This window comes from Mizuhopecten yessoensis, unplaced genomic scaffold (genome assembly GCF_002113885.1).
Source record: "Mizuhopecten yessoensis strain PY_sf001 unplaced genomic scaffold, ASM211388v2 scaffold10959, whole genome shotgun sequence".
NCBI lineage: Eukaryota > Metazoa > Mollusca > Bivalvia > Pectinida > Pectinidae > Mizuhopecten > Mizuhopecten yessoensis.
This window is the reverse complement of record NW_018408807.1, coordinates 449,741-470,759: the sequence shown is the minus strand read 5'-3', so window position 1 is coordinate 470,759 and position 21,019 is coordinate 449,741. Positions and strand designations below refer to the sequence as shown.

Sequence of the window (21,019 nt, the reverse complement as noted above, 5' to 3'; positions counted from 1 at the left end):
TTCTACACGTGTGTCATCTACAATAGTTTATTTATGTTAGACACACCAAAGTAATAAGTCTGACTCTGACAATTAGTTATCTATACAATAAACATCAATTAACATATCTATTTTCCTCATAGCAAATTTAAACATTTCCTCTGCGTCATTGACCCACTAGAATCTCTTTTTAAACAATAAAGCACCAATGACGGTTGGTACGGTCTGTATGTCTTTCCCTTTATGAAAAATCAAAAGATCTTCAGATCTTATTACTTTCTTTTTGATATCATTTGTACAGCTTCATGAAGTCATGTAATAGTGGTAATACCTGCAATTACCTCCAGCTCGTCGATAGATGTTAAGGGGACGTAACCGAGATTTGCATGTCAAATAGTTACGTATGGTTATTTATTTATCTATATATTATTTTCTTTATTTTGTATCGAAGTGTAAAAAAACTGCATCATCTTTACATGAACTTGACCTTAAATTGTTTACAAGAAATTTCATCACCTATTTTCAAATTTTCTAGTTGAGTCCGATTGAAAAACAAACAAAAATCGGCTGATGTATTAATGGTCTGTAAAGTCAGTCAGTTTTTGTTTAAAATTACTTACGAGCAAACTCCTTTGAATAAAACGCACAAACGTACAGTATATTTATCAAGCTATCGATTTTGTGTTCCCACCTTGGGGACGCTTTGCTAATGATTTGTGTCATTGTTGCTGAAGAAACCCGCCATCGATTAAGACCACGTTAGACTATATACGCCACAAAGCCATGTTTGTTTCCAATGACGCGTCACTGATATTGCATCAGTGTGTGGTAGTCTGTCCCGCGTCTCACTGTTTCAGAGGCTTAGGTGCTAAATTTGTCTCCAAACGTGTTCCCGGAGTACAAGTAATTTGGTCAGACATTCATTATTGAAACTTCAAAATAGTTAATTCGATTTAATTACGAGCACGCTAGAAAACAGAATTCTGGTGATAAGATCGATTTATGTTTCTAAAGTAGTCTAAACGTTGTTGTGTTCTACAATAACGAACGAGAATCACATTTATATAGCAAAGTCAATCATCGTTATGGAAATTACAAACCGTGACAATACAATACAAAACAATACCGTGAAATAATCGAACTGACAAAGATGTTCTTTTCAAATCAAAAGCATTGAATAATAAGGAACCCAATCACCTAGTATTTGTTATTTGGATTAAAAATGAACAGCATTTGATGTTTGTGAGTTGTGTATTTTCACGTCAATTGGATTCCATAATATTTTCCAATATTTATCCAAACGCTTCTAAAGGCAGAGAAACCTGCTATTGTCTCTGTAGAGAAAATGAACATCGTAAGAATGAAAATAGCGTTAAACACAACAAAAAAACAATCGCTAAAATTGAAAGAATTGCATCATCAAATAATTGTTTTAGCATTAAATTTCAAATGTTTCCGAAAAATATATTTCTCTACCAAATGTGACCAGGAATTGCATTTCTAGAGAATGAAAAATAATTCTAATGATAAGATCACTTAAAGTATAAGTCAATTATTGATGAATAACGATGAAAAGCATAAACCAACAGTAAACAGTGTTTCTCATACAGTTTCAAAATTATTAATGATTTTTTAGAAAAGATTAGTTTATTAACGTCATTTTAGGGTGGAAGACTGATTGTTAGTGTTGGCTAACACGTCATATGATCCGCTATCAATTTTCATTTTGACGATATTTTATTGCACCCTTCTGCCCATATGGAAACTTAATCAAGACATATCACCATTGGTACCAGCACCAGGGGTTTCATAAATGCAAAACCTAGTCTTTACTGTGTGGAACGCCAAATAGCGTCAAGAACCAAAAAGTTGGTCCACAGACAGGATATTTTGTACTTAGGATAATAACCCCATGCGTACTCAATTATTTCTCTGCTTTGTGGATACTTAATCAATACTGTGTCCTAATATGGTAATGCGCGTGTTTATCTCCCTGAACGGTCATGCCACATCCCCATCGTCCCGTTTTCCCGCCTAATGTCCTGCATCACGTGAACGATCAGAGGTGTACGTCCATTTTGATTTGGAACAGAACTTATTGCACACGTTCACAGTAATAGCTGGTGCGTGTCTAGTATCCTCTACCTTTAAAACAACACATGCAAATTCAGCGCTTTCTGGGAAAGTAGAAATTCTGACTGGGTTCGGTGGAAGTATCCACGTTAGCGTTAGCGAGGACTAAGTCACGTGCACAGTTTAATCGCACGTTACTGTTAATAATTGACTTTCTCTGAGAATATTGATAGAAACAGTAAATTGTGTTATAGCCTCTCACATCCTTCCCTCCTTTGAGCTTTATTTCCGCCGTAACGACTGTTGCGACAAAATACCGCATTTACAAACGGGGTTGGTGTTCACTAATTCTCCTTATATCATATAATGCTCTCATTAGTACGCCTTAAAATAACCGTAATACTACAGACGTAACGCTATAAGATCGACATTATATTTCCGACAGAAATGCGAGGGTCTCTGTAACTCATTGTCAGTGAGGACGCGCATAAAAGACAAAAATAGGCTTCTAGCTTGATTCATTATTTCACTCCAGCACAATATAAAAAATGTAAATACTCACACTGAAAGAATTTCACTCCAATAATGTTTTAAAGATATCCCTTTGGGTGTGCAAGTAAATTGCACTTCGAATTTATAAACATGCGTTCAACTTACAACTTACCTTAGATCTCTGAAGCTAGCTTACGAATTCTACTCTCAGTTAGATATTTTTCCAAAGAATACATGAAAACTGTCAAGTTTTATGTTTACCGTCTAGTTTATGTTCGACAGCTCACAAACTGTTCGGCAGTATTGTAAACACGCTTATGTTATTACTCTAAGAAAGTACTAGCGATGAAGAAACCATATCTCTGATTTTGACATAATCCCACCTTTTTTGTTAAGTGTAATGTTAATGTCACTATGTGTGTGACCTTGACATTCACGTACAGCAGTAACACACTGTTCTTCACTGCTTTACTACCTATTTTTAGTAACCTTGACCTTTTTATGACGGTGTTATACAATGCATATCTGTACGCAACATGGCCTAAGAATCGCGGTATGTACGTGGAGCTATAGCTAAACGTTCTTAACAGATATTGCTGTGTCAGCAACTTCTAAACAAACTCGACCACGAAGAGACATATCCCAAATAACAAACCCGACCACGAAGAGACATATCCCAAATAACAAACTCGACCACGAAGTGACATATCCCAAATAACAGACCCGACCACGAAGTGACATATCCCAAATAACAAAAACGACCACGAAGTGACATATCCCAAAGAACAAACCCGACCACGAAGTGACATATCCAGAAAAACAAACCCGACCACGAAGTGACATATCCTAAAAAACAAACCCGACCACGAAGTGACATCTCCCAAATAACAAACCCGACCACGAAGTGTCATATCCTAAAAAACAAACACGACCACGAAGTGACATATCCCAAATAACAGACCCGACCACGAAGTGACATATCCCAAATGACAAACCCGACCACGAAGTGACATATCCAGAAAAACAAACCCGACCACGAAGTGACATAACCCAAATAACAAACCCGACCACGAAGTGAAATATCCCAAATAACAAACCCGACCACGAAGAGACATATCCCGAATAACAAACCCGACCACGAAGTGACATACCCCAAATACCAAACCCGACCACGAAGTGACATATCCAAGAAAACAAACCCGACCACGAAGTGACATATCCCAAAAAACAAACCCGACCACGAAGTGAAATATCCCAAATAACAAACCCGACCACGAAGGGACATATCCCAAATAACAAACCCGACCACGAAGGGACATATCCAAAAAAACAAACCCGACCACAAAGTGACATATCCCAAATAACAAACCAGACCACGAAGTGACATATCCCAAATAACAAAAACGACCACGAAGTGACATATCCCAAAGAACAAACCCGACCACGAAGTGACATTTCCCAAAAAACAAACCCGACCACGAAGTGAGATATCCCAAATAACAAACCCGACCACGAAGAGACATATCCTAAATAACAAACCCGACCACGAAGTGACATCTCCCAAATAACAAACCCGACCACGAAGTGCCATATCCCAAATAACAACCCCGACCACGAAGTGACATATCCCAAATAAAAAACCCGACCACGAAGGGACATATCCAAAAAAACAAACCCGACCACGAATTGACATATCCCAAATAACAAACCCGACCAAGAAGTGACATATCCCAAATAACAAACCCGATCACGAAGGGACATACCCCAAATAACAAACTCGACCACGAAGTGACATATCCCAAATAACAGACCCGACCACGAAGTGACATATCCCAAATCACAAACCCGACCACGAAGTGACATATCCCAATTAACAAACCCGACCACGAAGTGACATATCCAAGAAAACAAACCCGACCACGAAGTGACATATCCGAAAAAACAAACCCGACCACGAAGTGACATATCCTAAAAAACAAACCCGACCACGAAGTGACATATCCCCAATAACAAACCCGACCACGAAGTGACATACCCCAAATACCAAACCCGACCACGAAGTGACATATCCAAAAAACCAAACCCGACCACGAAGTGACATATCCCAAAAAACAAACCCGACCACGAAGGGACATATCCCAAATAACAAACCCGACCACGAAGTGACATATCCAAAAAAACAAACCTGTGTGACCGTGTCCCTGTCGTGTCACAATAAGCGTCGTCTGATATGACAAAACGACATAACTTCGAGAAAATTAAGTGAGTTTTTTTTTTTTGTAGCCGTGCTATGTAAACATGTAACTTACACGAAAGAATAGTAACAACGTTAATTAAATGCATAAACATATTGATATTGAAATTAAAGTATTAACGAAACTGAGTATACAAATTATATTAAACTTCAACTTATTGTCTTTAAAGTGTTATTGAGAATAGATTTTCTATTGGAAGATTTTAATTTCAGATCAATTTTCGTAAAATCCATTTTGAGACTTATCTAAAATTCCGACTTGAATAATACATCAAGCCAGACAGAAGGATCGAAACTCAGAAGGGGTCGACAGGTCACGTGCTGATGTGGGAGGGGTGAAAGCAAGAAGTCATGGTTAAAGCCATAGACTATGATTGAACTCTATTTTTGAAGTTTAATGTAATTAATGAAATTGTTGGAACAGTCCAAAAAAGCTATGTTTGCTGTGTACAAGAAAATAAGAAATATTTCATTACCTGTAGAGCTTCATTTTTTTTTTTGATTCTCTTGTATTACCGATACTTCTCTATTCAGTAGAAGTATGGGGTTTTGAAAAGTTAAGCGCTATTGAAAAACTACATTTACAATTCTGCTAGCGTATATTGGGTATTTAAAGAAGCACGCCAAACTGCATGGTTTATGGAGAGATCGGGAGATTCCCTTTATATGTTGAAGTTAAAACCAGAGTAATTCTGTTTTGGTATAAATTGATAACTAGCAATAGTCTGTCAAGCACTATGTATAACTTAATATTTAACTTACAAACAAATGGAATCATGGAGTTCAAATGGTTAAAGAATGTTCAGGATATATGTATAGAAACAGGTTTAAATTTTATCTGGGCATATCAGAAAACCTGTGCGTTTAATAGAGATTATTTGAAACTTGTTGTGAAACAAAGTTTACAAGATCAGTTTATCCAAAAATGGTTTAACGATATCGAGAGCTCTTCAAGAGGATCCACCTATTCCAATTTTAAAACAAATTTTGAACTTGAAAATTTCTTTGTGAAACTAAAGCCAAAAGAAAGACAAATTATTGTTAAGTTTAGAACTTCAAATATGCACTTACCTATAGAAACTGGAAGATGGATTGGAATACCCAAAGAAAACAGAACTTGTAATCTTTGTTTTAATGAAATTGGTGATGAATATCATTATCTATTCAAGTGCGAACACGTATCTGTTAAACAAATAAGACAACTATTTATTCCAAATTACTACTATACTTACCCTAGCCTTATTAAAATGCGTGGACTATTCACTATATGCAATGTAAAAGTTTAAAAAAATGTTAGCAAATTTCTAGAAAAACTTGAAAAGCTATTGAATGTATGTAATTAGTTTGTAGCCTTTATGCCTTTGTTATCCGCCATGTATATATGAATATGATACATATTGACCTCTTGTTACATACTTTGTATGTCTTGGAGAAATAAAAATCTGAATCTGAAAATCTGTAAAAAAAATGAAACTAAAGCTGAACGCAACCGTTGAATGTATTTCAAATGAACACATCCAATTCCTTTAGCCCATTTGGTGATCTATTCTGGCATTTAGGGGTGTCGGTCTTATTATCTGGAACATAAACACGTGTTAATTATGAAGAGCACATGTGCTAGTCTGGTCGTGAATGGTTAGTTTAATAAGAGTATCGAATAAAACTTACAATTATAAGATGTGATTGCATTAAGTGTTCAAACACGTGGTATGTTAAATCTTTAACTACTACTGAGGATGTCATACTTCTTATACTAACAATAAGTATACATGTGTCGTCATTATAAGGCTTACATGTTATCATCGAAAGTTTTTCTGAAATTAATTTGAGTTAGATTCGTGAAAAAGTTAAATAGAACAAAAACCGCGCTGAGATTCTTTTTTATGACATTCTCAATCAACGCATCTGTAAAGAAACGTGATTTAGTTTATGTACTGAGAAATATCAAAATTTGCATTTTGACTTCACGATAAATTTTAGGATTGTTTTAGTGAGCGTATGAAAAAAACCGATATCTTTTTTATTTTTTTATTTAAAACGTTCGGAATACTATATACATCGAACCATAACAGCTGAAATACGATCTAAACAAAATTGATTTTAGAATCAAAATTTTTATATGGTTTCTTTTCCCCGAAAAAGGAGAAAAGACGCTGCAAAAGTGTATCACGTGATTTTTTAATAAAACATTTTTTAGACAAGTTAGTGTTTACAAGTTGGTTTAATTTAATTTTTCAGACAAATCTTAAAGTATTTAAAAAACCTAAAACAATAACAAAACATTTGTCTATTCCAGAAAAAATTGTATTGAAAAGATACTTGTCAGAATTCTTTATTGGACGTTGTATAATAACTTTGTTACTAAGTACGGTAAACACAGTAGGATGCTTTTTGTTCATCCTTCAATTACTAAGGTAACGAAGTAACCGAGACTTCGCATACTTCGTATAGAAATTCATTCATAGAGTTCATAGAGGGTGGGTTAACAAAGTTTTGGATGGCCATTTGAAGCCAAATATTGGGATTTTGTAGATATGATTTTTTTCCTGCAACAAACATACAAATGATGATACTTATAGTATAAAAACCGGGATTTTCGGGGTAACTATTTTTTTACCGAATCCACATACCACGAATTATAGCAGTAATACATTCGTATATGATATGATTATGTAACAGTTGAATCTATGTGGCATTTATAACGATCCACATGTGAAGTATATATACATTTGTGTGTATATAACTAGGACCTGCCAATTTCTTTATCATATCAATGTGTCATAGGTTCAGCGCTAATTCCTAGTTACTCGGCGATTATCTTTCCATCAGTAGGTGCTTCGTGTATACAACACTGTCTGATGTCCTACAGGTGGCTGTTGTCGTGAGTATATTACTTTCAAATATCGCCGTCCGGAAAATTTGTGCCGATTCCTGTTCCGGAGCTTCCAATTTTCTGTAAACTTCCGGTGATTAAAATGTGTTGAGTTCGGTCACCGCGAGATGTTGAAAGGGCTGTTTTCTCTCGTTTCTATGGTCAGAGAGGAAAATAAGAGGTTTGCTTCGTTTGTTTTGACTATCATCTTTCCCATGATCATGCCGAGTAAGTACTCAGTGCGTATACATTTGTGTTTTAACTGTTTTTCTCTGCAAGCATTCGCTTTGGTCAGTCGTATGACCGACCACATGATTTACAAAAAAAGGTGTATATTTCGATTTTTGAGTATTTTAGTTTTCAAAGATTGGATGAATGTTTTGATATAGATTATTCATAATATTGTTGTATAGTTTTCATGTGAATGTGGCCGTTTGTAAAGAGTTTCATTGAGACTGTCTGAATGTCTGATGTAAATAAGGAAACTAGGGAAACAGTACGTTTTTGTTGAGTTATACAAAGGACGTGAATGATTCAAATACTTGTTCTTGTTAAATAATTGAGCATTACTGATTTAAACAATGAGTTCAGAACTTTAAAAAAAAGTTTGAGTGTTAAATATGAAAAGCTAGCTGTGGAAAGATTGACGCGTGTTGATGTTATGTCAGCCGTGTCACAAACCCATTCGTTGTTTTCATATTTGAATTGTGATTTTTTGGCAAAGGTCAGAACTGTACATCTCTGTAATAACACATACTACTCACGCGGTGCATATTTTATGGAAATGACATGTATTATTCGCTTGTATTTAATGGAAATTCTAAAAAAAAAAACATGCAACGACACTGTACTGCTACTACATCAACGTTGACAGTTACTGTACACATTTGAATGTGTTAAGCAGTTAAAAAAAATAGTTTCATGTGTATACATTTTTTTCCATTTGACTACTTTAAGTAATACTTTTTTAAAGTGTATATTATGTGATTGCTACCTGCAGAGGTGGTATACTACACAGGATTGAGAAATGAATGAATGATTTAGCCTGAGGCAAGGAGAGAAAAGTCAACGACACAAAAAAACAGGGAACCGGAAAGCCCACGCTTAAGGAAAGCCTACTCGGGGAACTATCTACAGATCTATCTCTGAGGTTGAACTTTAAATGTTGTCAAACGTTCTGTTCCCTCTTGAGAGAAATTTCGGCACAATCTGATATAGCATGGAGTTTTACGACGCTTTTGACGAGAGGGCTACATTACAGGTAACTTTAACACGTAGGAGTAGTGTAACCATGGGTGTTATACAGTCTAACGTGCTGAATTGTAAACTGGACTGTCACAAAACTCCCTAAGACTGGTACCGTGAAATTCAGTCAGCCTTGTGATGTTCCATGTGGCGACATTTGGTAAATCTATACGTTTTATATACGCCCAGTGGGATGTTTTCTATTCTCAATAGGAAAGGAATTAACCAATTTTCCAAGCTTGGCGTTTATTTTCATTTTAGTGGGATTTTTGCGAGTTGAATTACAAAATGGTTTACACCATTTGTAATTGAACTTTAAAGGCATAATCTAATTTAAATAACATTCCACTGAAATGTAACTGTCACTCTTTGAGAGGCATTTATTCTGCATTATGTCTCATTGTTGGAAGTCATTTTGACTTTTATTGCTGTTCGGTCGATAACGATTAGGACCAGTTCTTGTTGCTTTTTATAAGATTTGGATTGTTATTAGATAAAGCATACAGGCGAGTCGAACTGTTGAACACACTGTCGCCTTGCTCTTGTGTCGCATTCCATCTAACCATTTCCATTCCTGTCTCCATAACACTACATATGGCGCCAAACTCGATGGCAACAATTCCCATAGATGACGAAACCCGTTTTCTTTCCTGATTACGGTGTAATTAGAATAAGGATAGTCTATTTATTCTTTCGTTTTGTTACTGGGTTGTTATAGGGGGATAATGAAATGGACGTCTCATCGATTTAATACGGGCAAAGACACAAGTAGCTAGCAGCACTAGTTTTAAATCCATTACTCTATGGCTGCGCTCAATATATTGATTGGTAAATAAAGCTTCGGAGTGAAAAAGCATCGAGATTTATCATCGTGACAGTGTTATGTATCAAATTGGACTAAATACTAATTCCGATGGACACGTAACTATGTACTTATGCAGGAACGAGTGTACGTGCTTAGCGGGAAAGGTCTCCATGCAGCTCCACCACAGCGTCCTCTGCTTGTTTTAGGGTGACAGCCATATGTTGGTAGCTGTGTTAGGTAGGAGGTAGTTTTACGGTGGAGAGCACTGCTGTGGGAGCTAGGTATAACCACATATATAGACTCCCTCCGTCTCACCGACACTAGCGTCACTGTCATTTAAACACACATGCTGTATGTATAAGGTAGTATATACAGGCAAAGTGACGTCGGCACCTTACTATCAGTCGCCTTGCACCGATGAACTTACCTTGATGTAAAGCAGGTCAGTGGAGACCGATCGCGAGCTTGACCACTCAACACTAACAGTGACACTCAACACTAACTGAAATACTCGGGACTATTACCATTAACGTTTGTGAACATTAAAATCGTGAGCTTAAAGATATTTCTCTGGACTTGTCAAGGTATATATTCGAGGGATATGTATACTTTCCAAACGAAAGGTAAGTAAACATTAATGGCGATATAGGTACTGTAAGATTTGAACGTATGCATACAGGTATATGTATATATATAGCTGCCGATAGGATACTGTTGTGTAGTGTTAAATCACACGTACACGTACTATGTATAAGTCGATATCCCTGTTTTCTATAGTAGGACCTAGATTTATGGATTTATGTTGTTAAATACGTGTAAGTATGTATTTATTATGAATAAGACGTGGGACTTGATAAAGTGTAAATGTCCCCTTTGGGGGACTGAAACTCTGACTATGTACTGAGCGTAAACAAGTGGACAATGGGACGGCCTATAACCATGGCCATATATTGGGGCAACGGACCGGGGGATTCCATATATATACCTGCTTTATATATTTATAATGGCGACTCTGTGTAGGTATGGAAACAAAATCGACATGTAGCTATATAGGTCAGTCATCACGTATGATTTATCTTACCCCGTGGGGCCTAAACCTTGATACAAGCAGGTGGATGATATTGAAACGCTGGCGTCGACGTCGACTTTCATCAGGTAGATATTTACAAGGTTAAGTCGGGTTCATGTTGGTTTTAACTCAACATTGTAAACGCTGTCAACAGGGGTGATTTATGGCCCCGCGTGAATTGTTTATGTTAAGCTCTCCATTGTTTCGTTTATATTACATACGGTATAATTAATTGGATTTTAATTGTATGTTGAGTAACATTTGATTTATAGAAAATTTTGTGCGTTGATGTGTAGAAATGTACGACGGCGCTAATGAAAAATGTCATAACAAAGTATGACGTGAAGTAAACATTGTCAGACTTCAAAAATAAGTTTATTTTTCCATCAATGCATTGTACACACGTCTCCAGTTACACTAACCGAAATACTTACCAGCTTTGTCGAATGCTAACATAGTGGGATATATGACGATAGGAAATTCCTACAAAGTCAACAAACTTGTATGATATGCCGAAAACAAATACTAATGATATATGCTCAACTGGTAAACACGATTTAAAACTGTTCCCAGCCAAGCGATCATAGTGAAAGCCATGGAGAGCATTCGAACAGCGAATTATGATATTGGTTCAGACATTTGATTCCTCTCAGAAACTCGTGATCATTAATGCGGAATAAGGCTAGAGCTAAACTGTGGATAAACGGACACCGGTTAACGTGGGGTGCCGAGAGAGTTCGGGAGAGAGAATTTTATTCTAAACATCTCAGTCTATTTATTCTAAAGAAGCACGCTGAACCCCTGTCTTGAAAATGAGATTGCTTCTTCAGTCCATACGACCTAAAACAAATTTAAATTCAACCAATCAGCGCTGTTGTAATGTGCTCTAGTTTCCGCGGACTCCAAATATGTCAGTCTAAAGCGTGAACAAATTGTGTAGTCTAAATAAAATCACAATAAAGTTGATCCACTGATGAATATCAAATTGGACAGAATCAGCATCGTTGAATGATGAGGTCAAAAGAAATTGCATTTACTATAGTTACAGAAGTAAAACAACAGCAGCCTAGAGGGGTTAACGTGGTTGGTAAAACCACGGACTTGGAGAATCTAGTGCGAGGAAAGCATCGTAATAGTTTTGATAAAATAGACTAACTAATTCTCATGCTGAAAAGCCAAATATCGATTAAAAAGATGCAGTCGGTTTTAGATGTCGATAAGATGTTGTAAAGAATGTCGAGATGGGGGAAATGAAGGTGATAACTGTTTGAAAAGCCGTATTTTGAAGACATTTTGACGGAAGTGAAAATTATTTAAATCGACTCTTTCTGGGAAAGTCTGACGAAAATGGTCTACTTTTATCAAAATTTTAGTTAAAATGTTGGTACGATGTTGTCTGTGAGTGTCTGGTTTGTCCTGGACGAGTGTTGACGTGACAGGTGAGGTTGTACTGCTAGGTAATTAGTGGGGTGGGTCTACATGTAGTTATATCTCTATGGCGTTACAATGGCTGTATCTCTGACTTGTAGTCCGTGTTTGTAGACTCTCGATCGTGTGTGTTGGTGTGTAAACGACTGCCCAGGCTCTGTAGATTCTGGTATATCCCAACCAAATACGGACAGTTTGCATTCCGATGCCATGTACATCACAATTCCTCGTCATCCTGTGATTTATCATATTAACTATATTGACATATTGGGTCAGTCACATCTGACCTCATTCCATAATCCCGTATGATGTTTACCTATCCACGTATTTCATTGAATTAGGAAATATGTGTTGTGCTACAATGGTACCGCTAGGTATGAGAGTTCTAACAGATTAATGTTGATATCAGCATTCCAAATATTGGTCCCTGAACATTTTGGTTTATATAATGGTGATTTAATTCAGAATACTTAATTTGCAGTTTGACAGCTGTTACATGAAATATTCTTCTGATATAGATGAAATTCATACGAAAAAAATAACACATTTTACAATTCAGTCCCCATCATTTCATTGTGTGTGCTGAACTGTTTGAACATATTGGAATCACTGTCCGGAAGAGAGAAACCCATTTTGTATGAATCCCAACATTACTGATACGCTTTGTGAACAGGTTAGGAAATTTGGACACAGACACGGGAATTCAGACGGCCATATCAGCCACATCAGCTCCGACGCCGACAGTATGGCATTGACAACGCTCAACAAGGACGACAAGAAAGACAAGAAGAAAAAGAAGGAGAAAAAGGGCAAAGATAGAAAGAAGGATAAAAAATTACAAGAACCTTTTCTAGGTGGAGCCAGCAATAAAGGCGACAAGGTACGTTAGAGTGGAGGGTGTTATACATCTGACTTAATCATACTCACATCTAGTATGTACATGTAGTATTCAATTCATCCTAAGTTTTTTGTATAGTAATCAGTTATCATTTACTCAGATAGTACTTTGTAATAGTATACTCGATTCCTGAGTATACTCTCGTTTGTGAATACAATACCATGTACTCGGATACTGTGAAATAGTATACTCGATTCTTCGGTATATTCGAATTCCGTGTATACTCACGTGTTGTGTATACAATACTATATACTCAAATACTGTGTATACAATACTATATACTCAAATACTGTGTTTACAATACTATATACTCAAATACTCTTCATCGCAATTATACTACTTGCAACGCGAACATGTGATACTCACAGGTGTGAACTTTGTGTAAACTAATGTTGTATATTCCACATAGGGTCTGCTGGGTACTGTACGTTATGTGTACCCACATTTGAGTTGTGCTGCTAACACTAACATCGCTTTTTATATTGAGTTATTCAAATCTTGTTAAAGTGTTTAAATAGTGCTATGCTAACATCTTACTTATACATACTGTGTATTCCAACTATTTCAGTTCTCACGAAAAAAAAACCCCATTCTCCAAATGTTCTTGCTCCAATATATGTCTGTAAATTCTATAGAAGTGTGTCAAAGTTCAAGGTTACAATTAGGGGTCAATTAAGTGATACTCCTATAATCATACTTGAGACATGACTGTTCAGAAGACGAGACATTGCTTCTTACTCCCCTTAAAGACTACTAGACAACTGTTTTATCTTCTGTAAGATTGACAGTTTTGAATAATTGAATATCAATGACACTTTACACGTTGTGGCACGTTTAATACGTACATTGTTTGTGTATAAAGCTGTGTCCACTCACAGATAGTGATAGACATCAGTATCTTTACTGGGTTATCTTTCAAACTAGAAATAGAAAATAGATTTTCATGGTTTGGTATTCGAAGCTGCAAAAAAATAATAATCCATTTAACATACTGATTATTCACGTTAGATATCGAAATTACAAATATAATGATTTAAAGAGTAATGATAAAGTCAACCCACACTCTATAAGTAGATCGCTATAGTTTGTACAAGTTAGTGTTAAAAAACCTGAGCTTCGCAAAAGTAGAGAACAGAGTCTATATTAAGTGGTTTTATGTGACTCTTAATGAAAAAAGATAACATAAATCCAATTATTTCAAAATGTCCACGTAATTCGATATGCTGTGTTAAAGCCCCTTACAGCAGTGTGTCGATGGCATTGATCGCAATGGTTTATTACCGTGCTTACTTGGTTTATTATCAGTTATAGGGTTTCGTTCCAATTATTAGTGTATCTCGTACATGTTTTATCATTTTGAATCTATCTATGTGGCTTGAAGTGTTTTACTTTATAATCCTTGTGATGATATGTACTCGGATGGTTTATACGTCTCCCGGATTTATATCTATTTCGTGGAAAAGTCACCGATACAGTCCAGGATGTCGTGTGCCATACAAGTCACGTTCAGCAGACATCGCCTCAACTTTCCCGTTCAATTAGTTTTCATTCTACCCCCTACGGCTAACCAATATAACAATGAGTACTCGTGGCTAAGAATCGTTTTGCTTTCCACTTTGCTGATGGAAACGCTCATTAACGGGTAACTTCAGTTACAAATGAACTAAATGCAATATAAAGTGATATTGAAAAAAAAAAAAAAAAATGTAATACCACGGAATTAGTAAGCCTGTAATGTCTGGTACATCGATCCTTCAGAATAATGGAATTAACTCGTATATATACAACCACTTTTTATTATACACTGAAACTGTTTACACATTGGCAAGTGAGGAACATTGAGTCTGTGAAGTAGCAATTATTGTTGCTTCGTCATCACTAATTGTGTAAACACTAGTGTAGAACGTATATTTAAACCGGCTAATAGTGACTAAATTAACCCAAGGGGACATGTTTTGCGGAAGTCATTTTGATACGATTTAAGCATTGCTTCACAAACTTACATTGGTCATGAATTACAATTGTATGTTCAAAGCACTTACAGACTTTTACTCTGCTCCTGATTACTGGATTACATTATATTTTTAATTTCTGTAGACTTCAAATACAGTAAGAAGGTTCTGTGGTATATTACAATTATAAATCGGTATTGCTGGCGAGTGAAAATATATTTAGTTTGTCTTTATTGCCTTTTATTTAAGAAAACACGCGAACGAATGAGATGTGATGCTCCCGTGTCCAGGGAATGGCATTTCAGTGAGATGACACTTTAAAAATGGTTCATTATATGTGAACACCAACATTATATGGCTGACGTAAAACACCTATCGTTACATCTCGGCAAAGTTCGTCAAGGCACGTAATGAATCCGAATCTTGACGGAATTGACCGAGATGTTGCAAGTGTGTAAACATAGAACAAAGCCCTTCTCATGTGATTCTTTACAGAATGTGTATCTTTATGATTCTCATAACAGAAATGCATAAGGTGTGTAACATATATATATGATGTACACGGCGAAAGAGCAATTTGTAAGTGCTTAACTTTCGCCTACGTATTCCAAAAAGAGAGCTAGCAACATCACCACGTGACATTTTGAAGCAATAACTCAAATAAACTCAGGTTCTTTTATTGGAGGGTGGGATTATAACAGTCACTTCAGTTAATATACATCAACCGGTATTTGACATACTCATCCGGGTTACCATGACATTATAGAACACATTCTCTCTTGAATGTGGTAAAGATTTAGTGAAATTCAGGTACATACTAGTAATGTGGTAAAGATGTAGTGAAATACAGGTACATACTAGTAATGTGGTAAAGATGTAGTGTAATACAGGTACATACTAGTAATGTGGTAAAGATGTAGTGAAATACAGGTAATACTAGTAATGTGGTAAAGATGTAGTGAAAAACAGGTATATACTAGTAATGTGGTAAAGATCTAGTGTAAAACTATTTTAAGTCTTCAATAGGTTATTTTTGTTCGGAGGAATGATTTTCAATGGGATAGCCGAACTCGTTAAGTTTGAAAAGGACCGCCTGTCAATAGATGTGTGTATTTCATCAGTATATACTCTGCAGCATCTAATGAGTTTATGATTACACTCCCCGCCGCCCTTCCCTGCAGTGTCATTCACCTTGCTATTGTTCGATTTTGTATTTTGTATACATATTTCTTTATGTAGGTCAGTTATACTTTAAAAATGTTGAAATATCTAGTCACTGCGGAGATATATACCAGTTAGCAAAGGTAGTCTATCGCCGAGGTAACAAACCTTCAGTACCCCAGGTAGGGATCAGGAATGCTTTTATCGGCGTGTTTGGATCAGATATCATGCAGCCTAGGTAGGGGTCGGTTGATAGGGGCCGTGAGTTTGTTATCAGCCTGCTACGGTCGATATTTTATGTGTACCCGGGATATTTAACTACCCGTCTGAAAAGTTTGCACATGCACGCATCGACTTCGTGACGTCATATATTTGCCCAGTCCGTTTTACTTCCGGCAAAACACCGATGTTTGTGTTACGGTAAACAGTATAATTTATCTCGATTAAACATACGCGGTTACACCGACCATGGGTTACTAAGTAAAATGTTCGTATCTTTAGATCGATGTTGGTTGTGCAAAGAGATAAGCTTTATAGGACAAATTTGTCTTTCCTTTACCTACTCAAATCATATGGTAAATCGAAAGGGCCATGTAGGTAGGGCAATATAGTTAATGAAATAAATAATAGCAACAAATACTATTTCAGGGCCCGTATTCACGAAACCATTTCATGCTCTAGCATGGATTTTGTGCTCAAGCCCAATTTCTTGTTTCATTTATAAATTCATGACAAAAAACGTTATTTTGTAAATGCTTTTTTTTTTGGAAAAAAATGAAGGTTCTAAAAGCCAAATACTGTTTTCAATGTTTACGTTTCACTTTTTGCTCGTTTGACATGATTTAAGTGAGTAACAAGAAACTTGGTTTGAGCACAAAATCCATGCTTGAGCATGAGAAAAAATCAATACGGGCCAAGATCTTTATGACTAAAATATAAGTACATTACAGTTTGAACAAAAATACAGCGATCCAAACAAATACTGGCTGAAAGTGTCAATACATATTTAGTATGGTGGTTATTTTGGTTAGAAGGTAGGTAAATGGGAAACAAACCACATGGTACGCTAGGCCTGTCATGGGAACCCTCCTCGTCTGGTGATATTTGGACGGTCTACATTATGTTTGTGTTCCATACCTGCTGTGGGAACGATACGTTTTATTACAAGATTAGATGCAATTAAAGTTTTGTTCGTCATATCCGTGTAAAAGTGAAATGGGATGCGTGTCAGAAAGCTGGTGATTTAAAGCATTATATTATAAATTTTATGATATAATGGCAAAGCCTGGCGTTTACACTGAACAGGGGCGTTGCTGTTCTGATCAAGACGACTGTTACTTCAATCAACATTATTGAAAAAATATTTAAAAAATAAATAAATGTATGATTCAGTATTATAAATTGTTATCACCAGATTCGAAATGAGATTGCAAAGAACATTTGAAAAATGATTTAAATTATATGGAAAGCTCGCTTCAACGTGCTTCAGGTTGCTATATATATGACGAGAATTCAAGGTCATCGGTGACAGTAGCAATTACGTATGTTGTGCTACTACTCCTGGAATTTCCAGCACGTTCGTTGTTTATTGAGGTGAACGACTTGTAAACGCACGTGCCTTGTATGCTGATATTCAACGGTTTCAGTACAATAACCGATCTCGACTAATTAGTCAGGTTATGACGCTATATACAGCCCACAACGCTAACACAGGAACAATGTCAACATGGCCCCCGATGAAGCTCACAGCGACACGTCTCCAGCTTCAGTATCAACCGCGACAAGAACGCGTGCGTAAGCCGCGCGATCTTTTATCGATAAGACATTACTTGAAACGTGTGTGAAGTTAGCATGTTCTCGCGGTTGTCATCGTCATTGAATTTATCTTTCCTAACAATAAAGCAAAGCTTCGTAATCATTTAGGTTCGTTTACACAATCTTAAGGCGGCTAACGCAGATAGGGGATTGCTTCCGGTCTGTAGACGAAATTCGAACTCCCCAACGATCGCTTGTTGTGTGTATCTATGTAGCAATGTGTACGATAAATGGTGACAATGACCAGGACATGTAATGAGGTCGTATTGTTAACACGAAGAATAATTCTTCTCTCGCATCTTCCTTCTACCGCGTGTTTAAAACATCGATGAGTAATTTTGTTTTCTGAACGGACTTATGGTGTTGTTCCTGAGTTTAGCCCTAATTCATCGCGTCTAGAAAACACTTAAAAATAGCTTCTCCTAAAGCAGAATTTGTACCCTACAGTAACACCTCCCTCCGTCGCGAATCCTGCACTGAGATGGTACTGCACGCCACATTATTGCAGAGAACAAGAATAGGAGCCGTTTTGGTTGTACAGCGATTTCGTTGAACGGTGATTGACGACTGGTTTTTGTGTGCCGAGATTTGGCGTTTTGTGTGGTAAATTATTAATGGGACTAGTTACGGGCTCGCTGGTTAGCAGGACTGACAGATTCGTTTGCCGACAGATTTGCTCCGATATTGCGTCAATAAATTCATAGATAAACTGAAGTTTAGCTGCTAAAATATTAAACAAAACCGCACTGCGTTCCTATCACACATTGACAACTGTCGTATTGTTTAGCTACAAAGTGTGGACAATAATGACTTTCTCAGCATAGTCTTAACACTGAACCAGAGAATACGAAAGCAAGTCCACGTAATCACGCGCCAGCAGATGTGTCTCGTGTAATCTACTAGAAGCTTTTTAACATCGCTCTCTCCATATTTCGATTTTGATATCTTTTTAATCGTGGATAAATTCCAAAAACCAAAACACCACGTCCACGAAGTAAATCAATTTCAAATAATCGTTTTTCGAGAATTTATCTTCTTCCCAATTCAGTGATGTATTATCGTATTTGGGTTTCTACACTTTCTGCTATTTAGTTTTAAGGGTATATGCTACCTTTCCTGTATTATCTTCTTCCTTCTAAAATATTTTCATCCCCAAAAAACTTGTAAGGCAACTTTTATTTAGTTTAATTTGAAGTTTATAATGTAATTGACGAAATAATATTCACATGTATGATTCATAGTTTATGTACTGCTAGTTATCAACAAAATGAAATAAGGGGAGATAACTCCAACGCTAAGTTGTAATGTAGCATATAACCATATACACCCACTAACCTTTTCAAAAAGATTCTTTTTAACAACTTTGAGATGGTTATGTCATGCACGTTAACAGAAAATGGGAAAAGATATTTAGTATAATTGTTATTTTGATTGTTTAAAAACGACCACTTAGTCGAGTTACTGTGAACAAGTTCAGTGAAGTATCTAAACACGAACAGGTGCGTGCATTGTATTTGCTGTATACGCATATGTTTTGAAAGAATTGAAAACATTTACGAATGCATTATGTAATAAATGTCTGTAGATACCCTTGATTCACTGAACTTTACAACCACGGAGATTGGGGAGTGTGTCGCTTGTCCATGTTCTATATATATATATGTTAGTGTTTGGGAGCGTGTCAATTGCGTGACAGACCGGTGTTACACCCCATTCAAATTTAGCACCGGCAGAGGGTTTCCGACAATGCAGGTATAATTGGGCGGAACGTGCTCACTATTATTTACCAGCATAATACTGTACTATTGTAATGTTTTTGTCAAACTCCCTTAATTGGGAGCATACGTCGTGTTACAGTGTTTCTTTATCCCGACAAATCATACCGACACGTTTATGCGAACCATAACGTATACTCTCGGGTAGTGATACACTGTACTGTAAATACTCCACTGGTTACTCAGGGTCGTATAATGTGTCTTCCTCCAATACATTCATATAAGTAGCAGCAACATATGTACTAAATTCGGATTGAACTACTCAATATACACGTATGATGTATAGTAAACCAGTACAGACTCGTCAGACTTATTCTAGACAGCACTGACTCAGAAATGTGACAGGAATACACTAGCCCGTCATAATCTAGGCAGCACTGACTCAGAAATGTGACAGGAATACCCTAGCCCATCATAATCTAGACAGCACTGACTTAGAAATGTGACAGGAATACACTAGCCCGTCATAATCTAGGCAGCACTGACTCAGAAATGTGACAGGAATACCCTAGCCCATCATAATCTAGACAGCACTGACTCAGAAATGCGACAGAAATACCCTAGCCCATCATAATCTAGACAGCACTGACTCAGAAATGCGACAGAAATACCCTAGCCCATCATAATCTAGACAGCACTGACTCAGAAATGAGACAGGAATACACTAGCCCATCATAATCTATACAGCACTGACTCAGAAATGTGACAGGAATACAGTAGCCCATCATAATCTAGACAGCACTGACTCAGAAATGCGACAGAAATACCCTAGCCCATCATAATCTAGACAGCACTGACTTAGAAATGTGACAGGAATACACTAGCCCATCATAATTTAGACAGCACTGACTCAGAAATGTGACACGAATACACTAGCCCATCATAATCTAGACAGAACTGACTCAGAAATGTGACAGGAATACCCTAGCCCATCATAATCTAGACAGCACTGACTCAGAAATGAGACAGGAATACACTAGCCCATCATAATCTATACAGCACTGACTCAGAAATGTGACAGGAATACAGTAGCCCATCATAATCTAGACAGCACTGACTCAGAAATGTGACAGGAATACACTAGCCCATCATAATCTAGACAGCACAAACTGAATTACAATTCAGGGACATCATTACACTATTTCAATGTAATCACCTTTTATAAACTTTATGATCCATCCGTGGTAATTAGGGATCAAAT

The 21,019-nt window shown here is 36.7% G+C and overlaps 1 protein-coding gene across 8 annotated transcripts in view; it reads left to right on the top strand.

The window, feature by feature from the left end:
• The window catches only part of LOC110464092 (tetraspanin-18-like), a 140,140-nt gene that overhangs the window by 47,431 nt on the left and 71,690 nt on the right, over positions 1-21,019 (top strand). For 2 of the 8 annotated variants that reach the window (XM_021519131.1, XM_021519132.1), the window contains exon 2: positions 12,891-13,097. The exons of 1 other annotated variant lie outside the window; for it this stretch is intronic. In XM_021519131.1, the coding sequence (XP_021374806.1) occupies positions 12,891-13,097 (207 nt within the window). Of the gene's footprint in view, positions 1-7,774; positions 7,899-8,670; positions 8,932-9,726; positions 10,344-10,434; positions 10,536-10,759; positions 10,876-12,890; positions 13,098-21,019 lie in introns of those variants that run through there. 5 more of the 8 variants (XM_021519133.1, XM_021519137.1, XM_021519134.1 and 2 more) reach the window with 5 other exon arrangements.